Here is a 24044-nt window from a genome sequence, read left to right as displayed (position 1 = left end):
ATTATTTCACATTTTATTGAAAATAAACAGTAGTTATTACAAATTTGGTATCCAGATTTGTCAAGTTTCAAATTAAAGAGTAATGATAGGTCCAACAGTTATAGGATTATAAAAATCACATATAATGAAATAACATAAAATATTAAGGTTACATATTACCTAGAAAACTAACATTTATTAGGATTTGTTCCTTTAAATAGGCATTCTTTCAAAGACTGTGGTAAACATGTATTTTACTAACCTTTGAAATCAGAATTGAAATCATTAACTTACCAGGATTCTACATTAAAAGTTGATGATATTTTTTCTGGGAGAAAAAATCCATGCCACTTTGAGGTCTCAATGAGTTCTTGTGGTATCCTTTTTGATATATCATAATCGTGACCAAATCCTGAAGATAATACTGGTCTACCCTGATAAGAAAACCCACACTGGTTGTAAAAATTTCTTTTCTTTAAACTGTAATTTGTTTATCCTACATTCAGCAAAATACTGATATATTTATGCATTTTAATGAAAATATGGAAGAACTGATAATATGTAGACATTAAATTTCAAAGAAGCAGGCAACAATCTTTGTTACTGTAAGCTATTTATAGTTAGAGATCAACCTTTACATCTCTCATGTATCTTCACTCCCAGTGGTTCCCTAAGTTTTATATGAAATTAACCATCTCTTTGCTTTTTTGCAGAGGGGAACTTCCCTGATAGCTCAGTTGGTAAAGAATCTGCCTGCAAAGCAGGAGACCGCGGTTTGATTCCTGGGTTGGGAAGATCCCTTGGAGAAGGGATAGGCTACCCACTCCGGTGTTCTTGGGCTTCTCTGGTGGCTCAGCTGGTAAAGAATCTGCCTGCAATGCGGGAGACCTGAGTTCAATCCCTGGGTTGGGAAGATCCCCTGGAGAAGGGAAAGACTACCCACTGCAGTATTCTGGCCTGGAGAACTCCATGGACTCTATACTCCATGGAGTCGCAAAGAGTCGGCAACGACTGAGCGACTTTCACTTTGCTTTTTTTAAATTATCTCTTCAAATCTCTCTCTTGGTTTAAAAATTTTATATAGATAACTCAATTCATGTTTAAGACTTCAAGTTTTAGCAATAAAATAAATTTACAGTTTAGAAAACTTAAGCCAAGTTAATTCATTGAAGAGGGGTCCAAAAGAAACTCGCTATTTATATACATTAAACTGAGCATCATATTAAAACTAAATTCTCATAATACCATGTGTATACACAGTATTCAAAACTTCTTACAAACAAAGTTAAGCTTACTGTATAAAATATATTGAGGTATTCCAGACAGGAAGAAGGCACATGATAAAGTGGGAAAATGTATACAAGTTCTCTTAGTTAAGTCAGAAATCTGGCATATTCATTGTTAGTTCACTGATAATTCCTCTTCTGTGCCCTCCACTAATGATTTCTCCAAACCTCTTTCTTAGAGGAAACTTTAATAACTACTGATGCTGAATTTAATTACACAGGACAGCTGAACCCTAGTAATATAACATTAATATTATACTGATTTGAATGGACTCTGGGCTGATTTCTTTCAGTCAGCACATTCAAAATATATCTCTATCCAAATATACCTTTATTTAGAGTTGAACTACTAACAGACTCTGCATGGCAATAGTTTCTAATAAAATCTCTGATCTTTATTTACTTAATTTTCACTGCCTTGAATGCTACAAAACACAAAAATTTCAGAACACTAAACAAAACTAGGTAATATTTATGGAAACTGAGGAACTGTACAGAGTAGGTTCTTAACTTGTTTTACTAAGTAAGTGACAATTTCGTAATTCAGAGAAGAAACAGACATTCGCTTGCCACTAGGTGTTTGCATTTTAAGACTTCAGAAATTCATATTAAATTAAATCCCTACAAACCTCAAATTATACAGCAATACAGAATTTAAAAAATTAAAGTCTAGTAGAAACACTATTCTCAGATTCAGAGTCTGGGGGTCTGTCATTCATTTGGTATATAGAATAGCTCTTCATTCCTCCATAAGGTACTATTTGTTTTCATTAATAAAAGAGACCTATCAATTGGCTTAATCTAATCTTTTCAATACAATATATACAGATGTATGGTTTCAAAAACATGATTTATCCATCTGCCACGAAATTGCTAACAAGTACATTATGTCACATTAAAATTTGTTTCTTAAAAAGAGGGTGTAAGGTTTTTAAATGTAAAGTTATTAGTCTAAAGCAATTTAAACAAGGTCTGTTCTTTGGCCTATAATCTATTCTTTATCCGGATTATGGTTCAAAATGTTTTTACTGCAATCTCTGCTAGAGCTCATCTTTTTATTGTGTGAGTCCAAGCCCCCTTAATGTTTTAGAAAGGCCTTGACTAACTGAACTTTGATCTGATGTCTTCATTGAGAAAAACACCAGGTTGCCCATTTCAGATGCAAATCCCTCTAAGGCCCAATAGAATTTAGTAAAGACAGCAAAAAAGAAGAAACAAGAAGTTTCCAGGATCCTCTTTGAGAATCCTGGGGCACACTGGTGTCCTTAATCCACACTGCTGCATGGATTAAGGTAGGTGATAACCTTTCCTGATTCAAAAGAATAAGCGGAGTGCCTACAAACTGGGTGGAGACTAGGATTTGGTAATAATAAAACACCATGCAATAAAAGCCTGGTCTCTGTCAGAAGCCTCTGAAAAGGCCTCAGTGTACCACATTCCCAGGCCTAGTGGGGAAGCTTGCAAAAGCCTACCTGAATCAAATAAGCATGAATAATCTATTTTAGCAGACTGGCCATGGGGAGAGAGAAAGAAAGAGAGATTTTCGCTTCTTTTAAGTTAATAAATTTATTAGTGGACTGAAGGTTCTTGAAGTCCTATGCACTTTGAGAAATATGCTAAATTGCCAAGAAGCAAAGCATGCTTTTTAAGTTGCCGTCTCTACCAATGTTTCTAATTATAATATTAATGTCATCGAAATCTGAGATTTGAGATGAATCAAGGCAGAAAATTGATTTCATCCTGTGACAGTCTACACACAGAACACAATTCATCAAAATGTAAAAATTTATTTGGAAAAATTTAAAATTACAATTAAATTATTACTTATTTTTAGAAATTAAGATTAGATAATGGCAACTGAAATATTTATAGGGTAGACATTAAACATTTATTCAATGATGAAAAACTTTAATGCTGCAATAAAAATGAAAAATAAATACACTCTTACAGGATAAACAATTTTGTAAGTTTTTTTTCTACCCAAGACACAGAACGTTAACATATCATCAGATGATTGAAATGTTGTGAAATCTTCTGAGGTCTAGAATTGTAAAATAAAGACTTAAAATATTTCCTTTTAAAAAGGTCACTGAATGCTTTAAATATAATAATAATAATGGTAATCCATGAAAAACTGTCAACTTCCTGAAACAAAGTGCACTAAAAAAACTATCATCAATAACTATTCCAATCAATAACTATTTACTCAGTTTGGTATAGTTTTACATAATGAACACTTAATTCACATTCATAAACTACCCTTTAGCTTTGTCAGCTGTGCAAGAGAGTAAAACAGAATGCTTCAATAAAAATTTACCATGCTAAAGATTTCCAAGAGCAGCGGCAAAACAATACCCTCCCTTACCATGAATATGTCAGAAAGAAAGCAAAAATTCAGACAATAGCTGCACCAGAAAAAAAACAGTCCAAACAAGACATTTTCTTAGCGTTATCATTTTTTGTTTCTCAGTACGGCATAACACAAAGCAAGAATCCGAAAGGTTATAAACCATTTTGAGCACCAGTTCAATCATTAGAAACCAGAGCAAATAATAACAATTTTACCAGACTATTGTAAGAATCTAATGAAATACTGGAAATGAGTATCTTGTAAATTATCAAGTACTACATAAATATTATTAATTATTATTATTGTGTTATGATTCACTAGAGAATCATAAGATCCATCACTATCCTTTGCCATTACACTGCTCTCCTGGAAAAACGGTATTTGTTGTCATCTGAAACATGTATATATCTATCACTGGACTGTTGTAGCTGAACTACTAAGATGAGAAGCCGAAGTGTAATGAGTATTTAATATAATAGAGATCTAATATGCTGTTACAAATTGCTGTTCTAAGCCTTGGTAGTAGAGCTCTACAGTATTAAAAAAATTAAGTCTCAGAATAGGCTGCAGGCCATCATCCTTGGAAGGGCATGGGCCTCCTCGGTGGCTCAGGCAGTACAGAATCTGCCTATAATGCAGGAGACATTCCTGGGTCAGGAAGATTCCCTGGAGAAGGGAATGACAACCCACTCCAGTATTTATTCTTGCCTAAAGAACTCCAGGGAAAGAGGAGCCCGGCAGGCTAGTCTATGGATTTGCAAAGGTGGACACAACTGAGCAACTAACACTTTTTCACTTTTATCAATCCTTGCAGTGAACAGGGAACAAGGTTTGGTTTAATGATTTGATAGGAAAGAAGGACACATGTCCACCCAGGAGAGAAAATCAAAATCACAGGATGAAGGAAAGTTGGCATCTACAAACTATACACCCCTCCAATGGGAAGAAGCACTACTTTATGCTTTATTGAGATAGTGTTATTTATTTAAGTGTACTTATCCTTTTTTGCACTCCCTAAATGGGAATAGGACTATATTCTTAGGACTGAGAGATAATTTATATTAAAAGGCATCTCTGAAAATCAACAGAATGTCTTTCTGTTACATTATGCTTTGGACTACTTCATTAAATTTTACTCATAATAGTTTTAACTATATTTTATCTCAAGTAAAATACAGAAAATCAGGGTTTTACTGTTGTTTTTAAACTGATAATGGCAAGATAAGGTCTGGATTTATAAAGTAGATAATGACAGGTGATCATCAAAGTTTATCAGTCTTAGTAAATCATCATGTACAAAATTTCTGTGACAGGCAAATAAATACACAGGCTAGTGACATTTCAAAGAAAAGCAAAGAAGTCAGAAGATGACTCTATTTTCTAAACTTGATAGAACTTACTTATAAATACTAGTAAACGAAGGCTTGTCCACTGAGTATAAACTCAAAATTAGCTGCAACTTGGTGTGTATTCATTAATGCAACTTAACTCACTTTAACATTTAATTCACACACCAAATAATTCATTCACTCCTGTATTCAACAAACAACTGCTGAGCACCTACTATAGACCAGGAAAACAAAATAGTCAAAGTCTTTTTCTCCCACTGACTCACACTCTAGTCAGAGGAGATGGATGATACGTTATATCCTAAGTGATGGTAAGTTCTCGGAAGAAAAATATGGTGGTGAAAGGGTATGAGAGAGTAGTTTTATTTTATATAGAGTGACAAAGGAAGACATTCCCAATAAAGTGATATTTTAGTGGAGTCTTGAAGAAAATGGGAAAGTAAATCACCTGGAGAAAACCACTGTAAAATCATAACTTCTAAAACACTCAAGCTCTAAGCCTTGAAAACTGAGGTTTACGTGTAAATGTGTAACATCGCAGAAGTTTACTCCCATAGTAACAACTGCAAGCACACCATATTCTAAAAGGAAAAAGCAGAATAAGCAGTACTACTCATACATAAAAGGGGGTAGGAAGAGTGTCTACAATTACAACACAAAGAGAAACAACCAAAATTGTAAAGAAATCAAGAATTTTCTCCCCAATTGAAACAGACTTCATAACAAGCAGTAAGAAAAATCTTAGTTTCAATTACTCGTATCTTCACTGACAACTTCACTTCAATAATGTCAGTGACCATGAAAAGACCAAAACCAAGATCAGATAAGAGTTAAAAAAAAAAAAGGAAATGGAAGATACAAGTATTTTATATAAAGTAAAACTGAATTGGTATACTATCTTTACACAAAAACTAAATTCAATTTAGAGTTTATAGTCTTAATGTCTTTCAGAACACACCAGCAGAAAAATTAGAAATATGGTTACTTTTTACAAAAGTCATCCTTAAGCCCAGTTACTTAAATGAATCTGCCAGATAACAGGCATGAAGTTTTTGCCATTAGGGTTCTCAAGTTTAAGTCCTACATTGCTTGTTTTAATCCTTATAAATTAATTCACATTTTCCAAGCAGAACAACTACATTTATTCTGGCCTCTTATATCCAGTTCTCATTCACAATCTAAGCTATCTCTGCAACAATTTCTGACTGCTGAGCTTCCTTTTACTTTTTAATACAAATGTATGGTTTTCTACTGTACACATTTACCACAGTTTATTTAACTAGTTGCTTGCTGCTGCTAAGTCACCTCAGTTGTGTTCAACTCTGTGCGACCCCATAGACGGCAGCTCACCAGGCTCCACTACCCCTGGGATTCTCCAGGCAAGAACACTGGAGTGGGTTGCCATTGCCTTCTCCAATGCATGAAAGTGAAAAGTGAAAGTGAAGTCGCTCTGTTGTGTTCGACTCTTAGAGACCCCATGGACCACAGCTCCTCCATCCATGAGATTTTCCAGGCGAGAGTAGTGGAGTGGGGTGCCATTGCCTTCTCCAACTAGTTGCTTACTGATGGACATTTAGACTATTTCTAATTTTTTGCTATAAAAAAACATGCCTCATATACAGGTCATGCATATTGCATTTTACATCTGAGTAAATATATTAATGATGTAAATTTCCAATAAAAAAATCAAAGCGTACAAGTTTTTGTAATTTTGAAGGATTCTGACAAATTACCCTCCACGGAAGCTACTTACATTTCCACCAGCAAAGCATGAGAGCACTAGTTTCTGCCTGTCTTTGCTAATTTAACGTCTTACCAAACATTTTAGATTACTGACAGTCTAGTAAGAGAAAAATGGCAGGTTTTAATTTGCATTAAATTAATTTTAATTTAGCAATTCGCATTTCTTTCATTATCACTGAAATTTGGCATTTGTTCTTATGTTTAGGAGCCACCTAAATTTCTTTTTTTTATAATTTTTTCTGTTCTTAAAAGTTGAGATGGAAGACTATTTCTTATTCTATTTTATGAGCTGCAAGTATTCCCTCTCCAATTTGTAGTTTGTTCACAGTGACTTAAATCACACTTAAAAATGCTACTATTCAAACACCATTCCCATCTGAATTAGAACAATTAACCACTGCTTAATATATGCCCATTACAACACATTTTATACTTGGTATACAGATGATGCTTAATCAGTATTTTCTGACCGAATGAATAAATGGCTTTAATACAGGTGCTAGAGATACAAGAGAAAATAAAACAAGCTCCCTGCCCTATACAGAATTCTTTCTGGTGGAGAAAAGAATTATACTACCAACTAATTAAAAACAATGTATAAAAGTACTTTAAAATACATGTGGTATTATGGAAACAAATCTAGGAAACTAGATAATTACATATTATTTACACTTGGAGAAGGATGAGTTGGTGAGAAAGTGAAAAGCACTGCCAGCAGAAACAAGCAATTTCCATAGAGCAGTTCTCATAGCATGGGTGAATACAGTGTTTTATGCACACACAGGACACAGACCAAAAAGGTAGGCTTGGTATAAATCTTGAATACAATCTTGAGAAGTTTATATTTTCATATGTGGGCTCATAATGGATTTCACCTCATAATTCAAATTCTCATTAACTGGTAGGAACCACCCAGACACTCCACAGAGAATTCTAAAGCTGTGTCTGAGGTTGGCAGGAAGGTAATGTGATTGACAGTGTGCCATGCATTTATTTAGTTTTGTTTTCTAAATGTGTGAACCCATTTCTTCCTATATTATTTATTTATTTGGTTGTGCTGGGTCTTTGTTCGGTGTGAGGGCTTTCTCTAGTTACGGTGCAATGGCTTCTCAAGGCTGTAGCTTCTCTTGTAGAGCATGGGCTTCAGTAGCTGTGGCTTGCATGGGCTCAGTAATTTTTAGGAAATATCATCCAATTTACAATAACATCAAAAACAATAAAATACTTAAAAGTAAATTTAACCAAGGAGGTGAAAAATCTCTATTATGAAAACTATAAGACATTAATAAAAGAAACTGAAGAAGATACAAATAAATGGAAAGGTATTCCATGTTCATGGATTGTGGAATTAATATTGTTAAAATGTTAATACTGCTGCTAAGCTGCTTCAGTCATGTCCGACTCTGTGAGACCCCATAGATGGCAGCCCACCAGGCTCCCTTGTCCCTGGGATTCTCCAGGCAAGAACACTGGAGTGGGTTGCCATTTCCAAAAGTCATTTATAGCAGTGGTCTCCAATGTTTTTGGCACCAATGACCAGTTTTGTGGAAGACAATTTTTCTGTGGACTGGGGCAGGTCAGGGAGGGATAATTTTGGATTATTCAAGCATATGACATTTATTGTGCATTTTATTTTTAATCTAATGTCACCCCTGATCTGATAGGCAGTACCAGCAGGCTGTAGCCTGGAGGTTGAGGACCCTTGATTCATAGATTCAGTACAATGCTTATCAAGATTCTAATGGCAAGTTTTATAGAAGTAGAAAAAACACTACTAAAATTTATATGAAACCACAAAAGACCATCAAAAGCCTAAGAAATTTTGAGAAAGAAGAACAAAGCAGGATGCAACACACTTCTTGATTTTAAGCTGTATGATAAAGCTATATTAATCAAAACAGTATATTGACATAAAAACAAATAGAACACTGGAACACACTTGAAAGCCCAGAAATAAGCCCAAGCATACATGGTCAACTGATGTTCAACAAGGTAGCCAAGAAGACTCAAAAAAGAAAAGACCTTCTCTTCAATAAATGGTATTGGGATAACTGGAAATTGAAATGTAAAAGAATGAAAATGAACCCCTATATTACTCCACTCACAAAAATTAACTTGAAACACACTGAAGACTTAAATGTAAGACCCACAATCATGAAACTCCTAAAAGAAAACATAAGAATAAAACTCCTTGACATGGATCTTGGTAATGTATATGGATGGATTGGATACCATATGCAACAAACTAAAAAAACAAGTTGACTATATCAAACTAAAAAGTTTCTTTACAGCCAAAGAAACAATCAACAAAGTGAAAAAATAACCTATGGACTGGGAAAAAGTTTTTGTGAGCCATCTATCTGATAAGGGGTTAATATCCAAAATACATTTAAAAACTCATATAACTCAATAGCAAAGGGAAAAAACAATTTAAAAAATGGAGAAAGGATCTGAATAGACATTTTTCCAAAGATGATATTAAAAAGGCAAACAGGTACATGAGAATATGCTCAACAATACTAGTCATTACAGAAATACAAGCTAAAACCACAATGCTAAGTTGTTAATTACTTCACGCCTATTAGAATAGCCATCATGGGAAAGGTAAAGAGATAACAAATGCTGGCGTCCTATGTTGGTGGGATTGTAAATTGGTGCAGTGGAACTACCATAGGATCCAGTAATTATACTTCTGGGAATATATTTAAAGGAAATGAAAACACTAACTCAAAAAGGTATCTGCATCCCCAAGTTCATAGCAGTTGTATTTACAAGTTAAGAAATGGAAACAACCTGAGTGTCAATTGATGGATAAATGAATAAAGAAGTTGTGATATATATACTGGAATGTTGTTTAGTCTTTAAAAAATGAGAAAATCCTGTCATTTGCAACAACTAGGATAGAACTTAGTGGCATTATGCTAAGTGAAATAGGTCAGAAAGAAAAAGGCAAATGGTGTAAAATCTCACTTACATGTGGAATCTAAAAGCAAATAAAACAGAAACTAACTTATAGAAAAAAAGATTAGATGTTGGGTACCAAAGGTAGAGGGTAGCGGGAGGGGGAATTGGAGGAAGGTGCCTGAAAAGTAAATAAAAGAAATAAGTACTATGGATATTTGTAAAGCCTCCTCAGATAACCATTTTGCCTTCAGTTCAGTTCAGTTCAGTCGCTCAGTCCTGTCTGACAATTTGCAATCCCATGGACTGCAGCACACCAGCCTTCCCTGTCTATCACCAACTCCTGAGCTTACTCAAACTCATGTCCATTGAGTCGGTGATGCCATCCAACCATCTCATCCTCTTTCGTCCCCTTCTCCTCCGACCTTCAATCTTTCCCAGAATCAGGGTCTTTTCAATTTAGTCAGTTCTACGTATCTGGTGGCCAAATTATTGGAGCTTCAGCTTCAGCATCAGTCTTTCTAATGAATATTCAGGACTGATTTCCTTTAGGATGGACTGGTTGGATCTCCTTGCAGTCCAAGGGACTCTCAAGAGTCTTCTCCAACATCACAGTTCAAAAGCATCAATTTTTTAGCGCTCAGTTTTATATATAGTCCAACTCTCACATCCATACATGACTACTGGAAAAAATATAGCTTTGACCAGATGGACCTTTGTTGGCAAAGTAATATCTCTGCTTTTTAATATGCTGTCAAAGTTGGTTATAACTTTTCTTCCAAGGAGCAAGTGCCTTTTAATTTCATGGCTGCAGTCACCATCTGCAGTGATTCTGGAGCCCAGGAAAACAAACTCTGTCACTGTTTCCATTGTTTCCCCATCTATCTGCCATGAAGTGATGGGACCAGATGCCATGATCTTAGTTTTCTGAATGCTGAGTTTTAAGCCAACTTTTTCACTCTCCTCTTTCACGTTCATCAAGAGGCTCCTTAGTTTTTCTTCACTTTCTGCCATAAGTGTGGTGTCATCTGCATATCTGAGGTTATTGATATTTCTCCTGGCAATCTTGATTCCAGCTTGTGCTTCATCCAGTCCAGCGTTTCTCATGATGTACTCTGCATATAAGTTAAATAAGCAGGGTGACAATATACAGCCTTGACGTATACCTTTCCCAATTTGGAATCAGTCTGTTGTTCCATGTCCAGTTCTAACTGTTGCTTCTTGACCTGCATACAGATTTCTTAGGCAGGTCAGGTGATCTGGTATTCCCATCTCTTTCAGAATTTTCCACAGTTTATTGTGATCCACATAGTCAAAGGCTTTGGTGCAGTCAATAAAGCAGAAGTAGATGTTTTTCTGGAATTCTCTTGATTTTTCAATGATCCAATGGATGTTGGCAATTTGATCTCTGGTTTCTTTGCCGTTTCTAACCAGCTTGAACATCTGGAAGCTCATGGTTCATGTACTGTTGAAGCCTGGCTTGGAGAATTTTGAGCATTACTTGGCTAGAGTGTGAGATAAGTGCAATTGCATGGTAATCTGAACATTTTTTGGCATTGCCCTTCTATGGGATTGGAATGAAAACTGTCCTGTGGTGACTGCTGAGGTTTCCAAATTTGCTGGCATGTTGAGTGTAGCACTTTCACAACATCATCTTTTAGGATTTGAAATAGCTCAACTGGAATTCCATCACTTCCACTAGCTTTGTTTGTAGAGATGTTTCCTAAGGCCCACTTGACTTCGCATTCCAGGATGTTTGGTTCTAGGTGAGTGATCACAGCATCGTGGTTATCTTGGTCATGAAGATCTTTTTTGTATAGTTCTTCTGTGTATTCTTGCCACCTTTTCTTAATATCTTCTGCTTCTGTTAGGTCCATACCATTTCAGTCCTCTTTTTCTTTGGGATGGTTTTGATCATCTCCTCCTGTATAGTGTTACGGACCTCTGTTAATAGTTCTTCAGGCACACTGTTAACTAGATCTAGTACCTTGAATCTATTTTTTACCTCTACTGTGAATTCATATGGGATTTGATTTAAGTCATACTGGCAGGCCTAGTCTTTTTTCCCGGTTTTCTTTAGTTAAGCTGAATTTTGCTGATGATCTGAGCCACAGTCAGTTCCAGGTCTTGTTTTTGCTGACTGTATACAGCTTTTCCATCTTTGGCCACAAAAAATGTAATCAATTTGATTTTGGTATTGATCATTTGGTGATGTCCATGTGTAAAGTTGTCTCTTGTCTTGTTGAAAAAGGGTATTTGCTAGGACTAGTGCATTCTCTTGGCAGAATTCAGCTGGCCTTTGCCCTGCTTCATTTTGTTCTCCAAGGCTGAACTTGCCTATTACTCCAGAACTCCAGGAATATCTTGACTTCCTATTTTTGCATTCCTATCCCCAAAGATGAATAGAATAGTTTTTTTAGGTTGTTAGTTCTAGCAGGTCCTCTAGGTCTTCATAGAACTGGTCAACCTCAGCTTCTTCAGCACTGGTGGTAGGGGCATAGACTTGGATTACTGTGATGTTGAGTGGCTTGCCTTGGAAATAAGATCATTCTGTCATTTTTGAGGTTGTACCCAAGTACTGTATTTCAGACTCTTGTTGATTATGAGGGCTACTCTGTCTTCTATGGGATTCTTGCCCACAGTTGTATATATAATGGTCATCTGAATTAAATTTGCCAATTACTGTCCCTTTTATTTTGCTGATTCCTAGGATGTCGATGTTTATTCTTACCATCTCCTGCTTGACCACGTTCAATTTTCCTTGATTCATGGACCCAACATTCCAGGTTCCCATACAATACTGTTCCTTGCAGCATCAGATTTTACTTTTGTCACCAGACACATCCACAACTGAGCATCGTATCTGCTTTGGCTCAGCCACTTCATTCATTCTGGGGCTATTGGTAATTCTCTGTTCTTCCCCAGTAGCATATTGGACACCTTAAGGGGACTCATCTTTTGGTGTTATATATTTTTGCCCTTTTATACAGTTCATGAGGTTCTCACGACAAGTATACTAGGGTAGTTTACGATTCCCTCCTCTAGTAGGTCACGTTTTGTCAGAACTCTCTGCTATAACCTGTCCATCTGGGGTGGCCCTGCACTGCATGGCTCATAGCTTTATTGAGTTATACAAGGCTTTACAAACAGCAGAAGAACAAAGAGACATAAAAAGCAAGGGAGAGAGGGAAAGGTACATCCAATTAAACACAAGAGTTTCAAAGAATAAATTGGAGAGAAAAGAAAGCCTTTTTCAATGAACAGTGCTTAATAACAGAAGAAAACAACTAAAGGGGAAAGACTAGAGATCTCTTCAGGAAAACTGGAAACATCAATGAAGCATTCTGCCCAAAGATGGGCACAATAAAGGATAAAAATTGCAAAGACCTAGTAGATGCTGAAGATATCAAGAAGAGATGGAAAGAATACACAGAAGAACTGTATAAAAAAGATCTTAGTCACCCAGAGCCAGACATTTTGGAGCTCAAAGTCAAGTGGGCCTCAAGAAGCACTGTTGCTAATGAATCTAGTGGAGGCAATGAAATTCCAGCAGAACTATTCAAATCCCTAAAGGAGGATGCCGTCAAAAGTTTTGCATTCATTATATCAGCAAATCTGGAAGACCCAGCAGTGGCCACAGGACTGAAAAGGTCAATCCTCATCCCAACTCCCAAGAATGGTAGTATCAAAGAATGTGATAACCACTGGACAACTGCAATCATCTCCCATTCTAGTAAGGTCATGCTTAAAATCTTGATGCTAGCATTATGTGAACCAAGCACTTCCAGATGTCCAAGTTGGTTACAGAAAAGAAAAAGGAACTAGAGATCAAATTGCCAACATTCTCTGGATTATACAGAAAGCAAGGGAATTTCAGAAAAAAAAATTTCAGAAAAAAAATTTCAGAAAAATCTATCTCTGTTTTATCCACTGTGCTGAAGCCTTTGACTGCGTGGATCATGATGAACTGTGGAAAGTTCTTAGAGAGATGGGAATACCAGACCATCTGACCTGTTTCCTGAGAAACATGTATGCGGGTCAAGAAGCAACAGTTAGGAACATTTATGGAAAAACTGATTGGTTCAAGATTGAGAAATGAGTACGACAGGGTTGTCTGTTGTCACCCTGTTTGTTTAACCTATACGCTGAGCATATCATGAGAAATGCCAGGACTGGTGAGTTAAAAGTCAGAATCAAGAGAGGCAGGAGAAACATCAACAATCTCAGATATGTGGATGACACCACCCTAATGGCAGAAAGCGAAAAGAAACTAAAGAGCCTCTTTCGAGGGTGAAGGAGGAGAGTGAAAGAGCTGGCTTAAGACTAAATATTAAAAAAAACTAAGAACTCAGATCGTGGCATCCAGCTCCATTACTGCAAGACAAACAGAAGGGGAAAATGTGTAAATAGTGACAGGTATCCTCTTCTCAGTCTCCAAAATCACTGCAGATGGTGACTGCAGCCATGAAATCAGAAGATGATTACTTTCTTGGCATGAAAGCAATGACAAACCTAGACAATGTATGGAAAAGCAGAGACATTTCTCTGCTGACAAAGGTCCGTATTAGTTAAGGCTAAGGTCTTCCCAGTGGTCACATGGGGTTGTGAGAGCTGGACTATAAAGAAGGCAGAACACCAAAGAGTTGATGCCTTCAAACTCCAGTGCTGGAAAAGACTCCTCAAAGTCCCTTAGACAGCAAGGAGATCAAACCCGTCAATTTTAAGGGAGATCAAGTCTGAATATTCACTGGAAGGACTGATGCTGGAGCTGAAGCTCCAGTATTTTGATCATCTGATGCGAACAGACGACTCTTCCCTGAGGCTGGAAAAGATTGAGGGCAGAAGGAGAAGATATTGTCAGAGGATGAAATGCCTGGACAGCATCACTGATGCAATGAACATGAACTTGGGCAAACTCCAGGAGATGGTGAGGGACAGGGGGGCCTGGTGTGCTGCAGTCCATGTGGTCACAAGGAGTCAGACATGACTGGGAAACTGAACAATAACTACTATGGATATAATGTACATAATGATGACTGTAGCTAAAACTGTTGAATAATATATAGGAAAGCTAAGAAAGTAAATCCTAGCATTCTCATTACAAGGAGAAATATTTTTTCCTTTTTCTTTTCTTTTCATTTTATCCATATGGGATGATGGATGTTAACTGAATCTATTGTAGCAATTATTTCACAACTTATGTAAGTCAAACCATGATGCTGTAAACATTAACGTTATAAAGTGACATATGTCAATTATTTCACAATAAAATTTGGAAAAAAAGTCATCTAGAAAAGATACCCTACAAATAAGTACTTATTTAAATAAACAATTGTATTGCATTTAAAGAGTAACAAGTATATCACAAGAGATTCTATAAAATGAAAACAAATATATTTGCCAATTTTGGAAAGAGTTTATTGACTTGCCTCCATCTTGGGGAATAACTGGTAACGCCAAGCTATTTTCATCTTAATGTCAGATTCCATTTTATGACCGCATATATCTTCATCGCATTCTTTTTTATAGCTATGATCAATTAATGGTGCAGGAAGTTTCTAAGAAAACAGAATGACACATTATTAAGCATCTGTGGTAAAAAAAAAAAACACGACAATTTTCTTAAATCATAATATTAGAACTTTCCAATGTATTAAAAATTGACACTTTAAAATTGACTCAAGCATAATATCATGACAATATCAATATTTCTACAGTAGAGAAGGAATTACACAGTATTAAATGTGAAATTTAACTTTTTACTAATGAACTAGAATTTGAAAAAAAATTCAAATTTTTACATTGGCAAAAATCAAATGCTGTTGCTGACACTATGATCATCAAAAAAATTTTATACTCTTAAAGTCTAGAATTAGCACTTTTGTGTTATACGTAATTATTGTTATGTTTGCCACAAGGTAAAAATAAAGCATGTGCATAATCTGTTTATTGGTTTGTAATTCTAGAATTTAAAAAACTCATTCACCCAAAATAATGGGTGAAGTAACAACTAAGAATAAAGACATTTATTTTGTCCATATCAAACATTAGTTTTGCACCTGCAAGCCTATGACTCTAACTTTAACAAGGAAAATAGAATTTAAAATCTTTGATTAAATGAAGAGACAAAGAATTCCAATTTTCCTTACTTAGAAGCTGACCTACAAAATGACCTACTGAGAGGCTACAAGAAAACATATAGAAAACGTTGTTTTGTGAAGAGTACACACACTTTTTGGAGAAGGAAAGCACAAGCAGTAATTTTGTTTTTATCAGCTATAATCATAAAGTGGAGCATTTGTATTAGTAAACATAATCTTGCATGTCTTCATAAATTAGTGTAAGCTACAATTTATACTTTTCAGGATTAAATTTACTTATGCTTAAAATTGTGTCAACTAAAAATTATAGTAACCATCGTATATTTTAGTAACCTCCTAAAAGATCTCACAGTGGATTCAGTCTATAACATATGCTAGTAATAGATACTAGTTATATCATTAAAACTCTGAATACATCATACCTAGCAAAGCATTCATTTCTTATAAAACACAAAGCAACATTTTCTCCAATGGAAACAAATATATGTGTATAGTTCAACACAGCATAGAGGTTATAAGTTTGAATTCAGCAACCAGATTGTTCAGATTCAAATCCTGACTTTGCAGTAGAGCTGTATCTGTGGTTACCCTGACCACCTGTAGCACCTCTACACGTCTCCACTCAATACTGGAAAAATGCTTATAGTAGTATTTACTTCATTGGTTTGTTGTAAGTAATAAATGAGCTAAAAAATGTAAATGCAAAGAATGGTACCTGCCACACGTCAAGCATTCAATAAATGTTCGATTGTGAGAATTCAGTCAAATCACTGTCCTAACTTTTATTCAGAGCCACATATTTTGTATTGCCAATATTAGGCAACATTTAGTATAAATATTTGTATTTTTTTCAATCTAAGGAACATTTAATAACAGTTATGACAAAGGTCATAACTCAACAACAAAAACATTAAAAATTTTTTTTCAAAAGAGACTGTATATTTTTAAAATGTATACCACACTGTCTCTCATTAGTTAAAATATATCAATCTGGAATAGAAATGTTCTAATATTAAGGTATATAGTATTAAAGAACTAGACCTAAAATATTAGGGACCTCTTACTAATACGGCTAAGACAGGTAAACAAGATGAGAGTATAAAAATAGGTGAGCATTTCCTTATATATCTTATTAAATAGGCATCTACTCCTACAGTGGACATTTCACCATTTCAAAAACTTATTTTATAAGGTGAAAATTACAATGATTCTAATTTTAGTATTGATAAAATAGATACTCATTTTCTAAAGAGGAAAATGTTCAAAATAGGTATAGAAAATACACTCTAACTAGTAACATTCATCTAAAGGTTATGTTTTCAATATATATAAATAATAAACATACATATATTAATATGTGCATATATTAAGTACTTTCAATTGAAATAAAATTCGCATAAAACAAAATTTATTATTTTAATTATTTTAAAGTACAGTTGAGTGAATTTTAGTATATTAAGAGTCGTGCAACCATTATCACTATTTACTTTCAGAACATTTTCAATACTCCCAAAAGAAACAGTACACTCATTCAGCAGTGACTACCCATTCCCCCTTCTCCTAGTCCTAGTAATCGTTAATCTACTTTCTGTCTTACAGACTAGTCTAGTCTAGACAGTTAATTTAAATAGAATTATATAACACATGACCTTTTGGATCTGGTTTATTTCACTTAGCATGGTGTTTTCAAGGTTCATCCATGTTGCTGTATGTATTTCATTGTTTTATGACTGAATAATATTCCACTGATTGGATATATGTCACATTTGTTTATCTATTCATCAGCTGGTAGACATCTGGATTGTTTCTACTTTTTGACTGTTATGACAAAGCAGCTATGAATATTCATGCATGAGTTTTAATGTGAACATATATATCCAATTCTCTAGGATATATACCTAGGAGAGGGTCATAGAGTAAATCTGTTCAACTTTTTCAGGAACTACAAAAATGTTTTCCATAGTGGCTGCACCATTTTATATTCTTACCAACAATGTTTGAGTGTTCCAATTTTTCCATATCCTAACATTTTTTTCTTTCTTTATTGAAAAAATAGCTATCTTAGTAGATGTGACGTAGTATCTCATTGTAGTTTTGATTTGCATCTGATGACTAATGATGTTGAGTTTCTTTTCATGTGTTAGTTTTGGACAGTTGTATATCTTCTTTGGAAATATGCCTAAATATACTTTGCCCACTTTTTAACTGGGTTCTTACGTTGTTGAGTTATGACAATTCTTTATTTATTCTGGGTATTAGACTCTTATTGTATATATGATGTGTTCTCACATTCTGTGGTTTTGTCTTTTCACTTCTCACCAGTGTGTTTTGATGCAAAAATACTTTTTAATTTTGATGAAGTCCAGTTTATTGTTTTTTTGTTGTTGTTGTTGCTTATACTTTTGGTGCTGTATTTAAGAAACTATTGCTTAACCCAACGTCATAAAGATTTATTCCTTTCATTTTTTCTAAAGTTTTAGATTTAGGATCCATGGACAAAATGGCGGAATAGAAGGACGTGCACTCATCTTCTGCAAGAACACCAAGATCGCAACTAGCGGCTGAACAAGCATCGACAGGAGAATGTTGAACCACACCAAAATAAAAGATACCTGCATCTAAGAGCAAAGGAGAAGCCCTAGAAGATGGTAGGAGGGGTGAAAATCGCTTTTAGACTCAAACCCCAGAACTGCCAGAGATGCTTGGAGGACACAAAGAAAACCCTGTGCACACCAGGACTGAGGGAAAGCAGCAGTGATCCCCACAAGGGACTGAGTCAGACCTGCCTTTGAGTGTCTGAGTGTCTCCTGCAGAGGCATGGGTCAGCAGTGACCTGACTCAGGGGCAGGAGCTCTGGCTGCAGCAGACCTGGGAGGCGCAGCATGCGGCCTAAGTCCTCTTGGAGGAGGTCGCCATTAGCGTCACTATAGAACCACCAATACACCACCCACAAACTGGAGAACAATTATAGCAAAGAAGTTCTCGCAATGCTGCCAAAGTTCTAGGGCCCACAACAGATTTTCCAACTTGAGGATTCAGCAAAAGGGCTGAGAACCCCAGGAAAATAGACTCTTGGAGAGCACAAAACCTTGTGTGTACCAGGACCCAGGAAAAAGGAGCTGCTGCTGCTGCTGCTAAGTCGCTTCAGTCATGTCTGACTCTGTGTGACCCCATAGATGGCGGCCCACCAGGCTCCCCCGTCCCTGAGATTTTCCAGGCAAGAACACTGGAGTGGGTTGCCAATGCCTTGTCTAATGCATGAAAGTGAAAGCGAAGTCGCTCAGTCGTGTCCAACTCTTAGCGACGCTATGGACTGCAGCCTACCAGGCTCCTCTGTCCATGGGATTTTCCAGGCAAGAGTACTGGAGTGGGGTGCCATTGCCTTCTCCGGGAGAAAGGAGCAGTGACCCCATAAGCGACTGAGTCAGACTTGCCTCTGACTGTTTGGGAGTCTCCAGTGGAGGTGTGTGTCAACAGTGGCCTGCTGTGGGGTCAGGGGCACTGATTACAAAGGTTCTGAGAGCCCAGTGTGTTGGCATAAGTTCTTTTGAAGGAGGACCCATTACCACTATTACCCCTACCATAGTTTGGCCTCAGGCCAAACTATAGGGAGGGAACACAGCCCCACCCATCAGCAGAAAATTGGATTAAAGATTTACTGAACATAGCCCCACCCACCAGAGTAAGACCCAGTTTTACCCATAGCCAGTCCTTCCCAAGGAAGGACATAAGCTTCTTATCCTCATCCAAATGAAAACCACAACTAGAGAAAACTAACCAGACTGATTACACGGATCACAGCCTTGTCTAACTCAGTGAAACTATGAGCTATGCCATGTAGGGACACCCAAGATGGATGGGTCATGGTGGAGAGCCCTGACAAAACGTGGTCCCCTGGAGAAGGGAATGGCAAACCACTTCATTATTCTTGCCTTGAGAACCCCATGAACAGTATGAAAAGGCAAAAACATAGGACACTGAAAGATGAACTCCCCAGGTTGGTAGGTGCTTAATATGCTACTGGAGAAGAGTAGAGAAATAACTCCAGAAAGAATGAAGAGACGGAACCAAAGCGAAAAAAACGCACAGTTGTGGACGTGACTGGTGATGCAAGTGAAGTCCGATGCTGTAAAGAACAATACTGCAGAGGAACCTAGATTGCTAGGTCCATGATTTAAGGCAACCTGGAAATGGTCAAACAGGAGATGGCAAGAGTGAACATCGACATTTTAGGAATCAGTGAACTAAAATGGACTGGAATGGGCGAATTTAATTCAGATGAGCATTACATCTACTACTGTGGGCAAGAAACCCTTAGAAGAAATGGAGTAGCCCTAACAGTCAACAAAAGGGTCTAAAATGTAGTACTTGGGTGCAGTCTCAAAAATGACAAAATGATCTCTGTTCATTTCCAAGGCAAATTATTCAATAACACAGTAATCCAAGTCTAGGCCCCAACCACTAATGCTGAAGCTGCAGCTGAATGGTTCCGTGAGGACCTACAAGATCTTCTAGAACTAACACCAAAAATAGAGATCTTTTTCATCACAGAGGACTGGAATCCAAATGTAGGAAGTCAAGAGATAACTGGAGTAACAGGCAAGTTTGGCCTTGGAGTATAAAATGAAGTAGGTCAAAGGCTAATAGAGTTTTGCCAAGAAATTCATTGGTCATAGCAAACACCCTCTTCCAAAGATACAACAGACAACTCTACACATGGACATCATCAGATGGTCAATACTAAAATCAGATTGATTATATTATTTGCAGCTGAAGATGAAGTTCTATATAGTTAGCAAAACAAGACCGGGAGCTGACTGTGGCTCAGATCATGAAGCCAATTTGGCTCCTTATTGCCAAATTCAGACTTAAATTGAAGAAAGTGGGGAAAACCACTAGACCATTCAGGTATGACCTAAATCAAATCCCTTACGATTATACAGTGGAAGTGATATATAGATTCAAGGGATTAGATCTGATAGAGTGCCTGAAGAACTGTGGACAGAGGTTCATAACACTGTATAGGAGGCGGTGATCAAAACCATCCCCAAGAAAAGTAAAAGCAAAAAGGTAAAATGGTTGTCTGAGGAGGCCTTACAAATAGCTGAGAAAAGGAGAGAAGCGAAAGGCAAAGGAAAAATATATCCATCTGAATGCACAGTTCCAAAGAATAACAAGGAGAGATATGAAAGCCTTCCTCAGTGATGAATGCAAAGAAACAGAGGAAAACAATAGGATGGGAAAGACTGGCGATCTCTTCAAGAAAATCAGAAATTCCAAAGGATCGTTTCATGCAAAGACAGGCACAATAAAGTACAGAAACTGTATGGACCTAAAGAAGATACTAAGGTGGGAAGAATACACAGAAGAACTATACAAAAAAGATCTTCATAACTCAGATAACCACGATGGTGTGATCACTCACCTAGAGCCAGACATCCTGGAGTTCAAACTCAAGTGGGCCTTAGGAAGCATCAGTATGAACAAAGCTCAGTTCAGTTCACTTAAGTAGCTCAGTTGTGCCCGACTCTTTGTAACCCCATGGACTGCAGCACGCCAGGCTTCCCTGTCCATCACCAACTCCCAGAGCTTACTCAAACTCATGTCCATCGAGTCAGTGATGTCATATAATTCCAGCTGAGCTATTTCAAATCCTAAAAGATGATGCTGGGAAAGTGCTGCACTGTATATGCCAGCAAATTTGGAAAACACAGCAGTGGCCACAGGACTGGAAAAGGTCAGTTTTCATTCCAATCCCAAAGAAAGGCAATGCCAAAGAATGTTCAAACTACCACACAAGTACACTCGTCTCACATGCTAGCAAAGTAATGCTCAGAGAAAGCAAAGCTAGAGAATTCCAGGAAAAACATCTACTTCTGCTTCATTGACTATGCCAAAGCCTTTGACTGTATGGATCACAACAAACTGTGGAAAATTCTTTAAGACATGGGAATACCAGACCACCTTACCTGCCTCCTATGAAACCTGTATGCAGGTCAAGAAGCAACAGTTAGAACCAGACATGAAACAATAGACTGGTTCAAAATTGGGAAAGGAGTACATCAAGCTTGTATATTGTTACCCTGCTTGTTTAACTTATTTAACTTATATGCAGAGTACATCATGTGAAATGCCAGGCTGGATGAAGCACAAGCTGGAATCAATATTGCTGGGAGAAATATCAGTAATCTGAGACATGCAGATGACACCACCCTTATGGCAGAAAGTGAAAAGGAACTGAAGAGCCTCTTGATGAAACTGAAAGAGGAGAGTGAAAAAACCTGGCTTAAAACTCAACATTCAATAAACGAAGATCATGGCAACCAGTCCCATCACTTCATGGCAAATGGGGAAACAATGGAAACAGTGAGAGGCTTTACCTTCTTGGGCTCCAAAATCACTGCAGATGGTCACTGCAACCATGAAATTAAAAGTTGCTTGCTCCTTGGAAGAAAAGACATGACCAACTGCCGGGAGCCAGCGTGAGGAACTCCGCCCATGGCAAAGGTCATGAGGAACGAGGCTTGGCATATGCTAAGGCGTCATCAAGCCTCAGGAAACCCCCTGTTCCCAAGCATCTACCCCAAAACCAGAGTCTGTTTTATGCTCTCACCGAAGCCTCTGACTTTACGGGGGGCTCTCCCCCATAACCGTTTCTCTCGGAGAAGGAGTAAACGTGCAGCTCCAAGACAGTAAAAATTCCTAGGCGTGACAAGAGTGTTTCAGCTTACGAACTCCTCTGAAGGTTATCCTAGCCCACCTGTATAGGTTCGTCCGGCCACATGTGATTGTTTACAGCCTCCAAATCTGAGAGGCACGAGATGTTTTAGACTTACTAAAGGCAAATTCTTTTGGGGAATTAGAAATTATTAGTATAGTGTGTTGGTTAGGAATTATATTGGTGAAGGGTTCTTCATTTGTTGTGTCAATAATTGCTGCTAATTCCCTACTCTGGGTGGGACAAGGATGTCTCAGGTCAAACCTCTCTGCTGATAGACTAGCTTGTGTGACAGGATTATCCATACTGCTGCCACTAGGCACATGATTGCTTACTACATCTCAACCATAAACAGCACAGAGAGTTTTGGAGTATTTTGAGAGTCTTAATTAGCATAGGACTTTTTCTTCTTGTTGAGTCAATGATTGCCGCCAGGCCTCCATATCCTTAGGCACCTGGGAATATATTAATCAATGTATTTGGAATATAGAAAAGGAAATGCAGTAGTTTTTGATGTTAGCAATACTAGACTTTTTGAGTTAATGGATTTTCTCTTTTGTAATAGATCATTGTACTTTGTTATAAATCACTGTGTCCTTGCTATGTAAAAATGTAACTTTATCATATCTTAAAACTAAATAGATCTTAAGGGGAGCATTGGTGAAAGGATTTTCACTGGTTGGGCTGATATTTGCTGCTAAATCTCCATGTTCCCTACCCTTATAACGAATATAACTAGCATATAGGAGAAATAAGCATTAACCTTTAAGCATATAGGGGAAATAAGTATTAACCTTTAAGATTAATCCTGGTAACCTTGGGTTAAATAAATTCCTTTCTTGATTGTAACTCACTATACCCTCATCCTATAGGAATGTAACTTTATCTGGAGGGTGGTGCCTGGTTTAAGAAAAAACACCCTTGGAAGAAATAAGTTTTTGGTTATCAGAAAGAAAGGATCATAAAATGTCAGCAGGTCTCACTCATGGCCAGAAGATGATATCCCTAAGACCTTTTTTTTATACATTTATGTGAAGCACCTGATTTTGATAAAGGTCAGGACTGCTGACCCCCACGTGACTCTGTATTCATCCCTATGTGTAACAAAAGGTATATAAGCAAACCCAAAAATAAAGAAATCGGATCAGTTTCCGGAAAGACTGATTCCCCCATGTCACTTCTTTCTTGCTCCCGTTTTTCTGGCTGAATTCCCATCTGGAGCATGGATGCTATTCCACGTAATCCAAGTTATTCAGCCTCTTTTTCTCCACTAATCTTCCTACTACACTATCCATTTCTAATCTCTCTCTATATCTGTAATTAAATATGTATTTTTCCAAAGACACCGACTCCGTCCCCACCTTCGAATCACCCTGGATCCACCGGGGCTGGACCCAGGCAACCAACCTAGACAGCATATTAAAAACAGAGACATTACTTTGCCAACAAAGGTCCATCTATCAAAGCTATGGTTTTTCCAGTGGTCATGTACAGATGTGAGAGCTGGACTATAAAGAAAGCTGAGTGCCAAAGAAGTGATGCTTTTGAACTGTGGTAGTGGAGAAGACTCTTGAAAGTCCCTTGGACTGCAAGGAGATCAAACCAGTAAATCCTTAA

General features: G+C 37.1%; 1 protein-coding gene across 1 annotated transcript in view; it reads right to left on the bottom strand.

Moving 5' to 3' along the window:
• ELP4 (elongator acetyltransferase complex subunit 4) overlaps positions 1 to 24044 on the bottom strand; it is a 240986-nt gene that overhangs the window by 166975 nt on the left and 49967 nt on the right. Inside the window, exons 4-5 of the mRNA XM_004016368.6 lie at positions 15038 to 15166; positions 274 to 413 (exon numbers count right to left, since the gene is read on the bottom strand). Of these exons, the coding sequence (XP_004016417.3) occupies positions 274 to 413; positions 15038 to 15166 (269 nt within the window). The remainder of the gene's footprint in view (positions 1 to 273; positions 414 to 15037; positions 15167 to 24044) is intronic.

This window comes from Ovis aries, chromosome 15 (assembly GCF_016772045.2).
Source record: "Ovis aries strain OAR_USU_Benz2616 breed Rambouillet chromosome 15, ARS-UI_Ramb_v3.0, whole genome shotgun sequence".
Lineage (NCBI taxonomy): Eukaryota > Metazoa > Chordata > Mammalia > Artiodactyla > Bovidae > Ovis > Ovis aries.
Note: the sequence above shows the minus strand (reverse complement) of the source record. Positions and strands in the feature narration are given on the sequence as shown.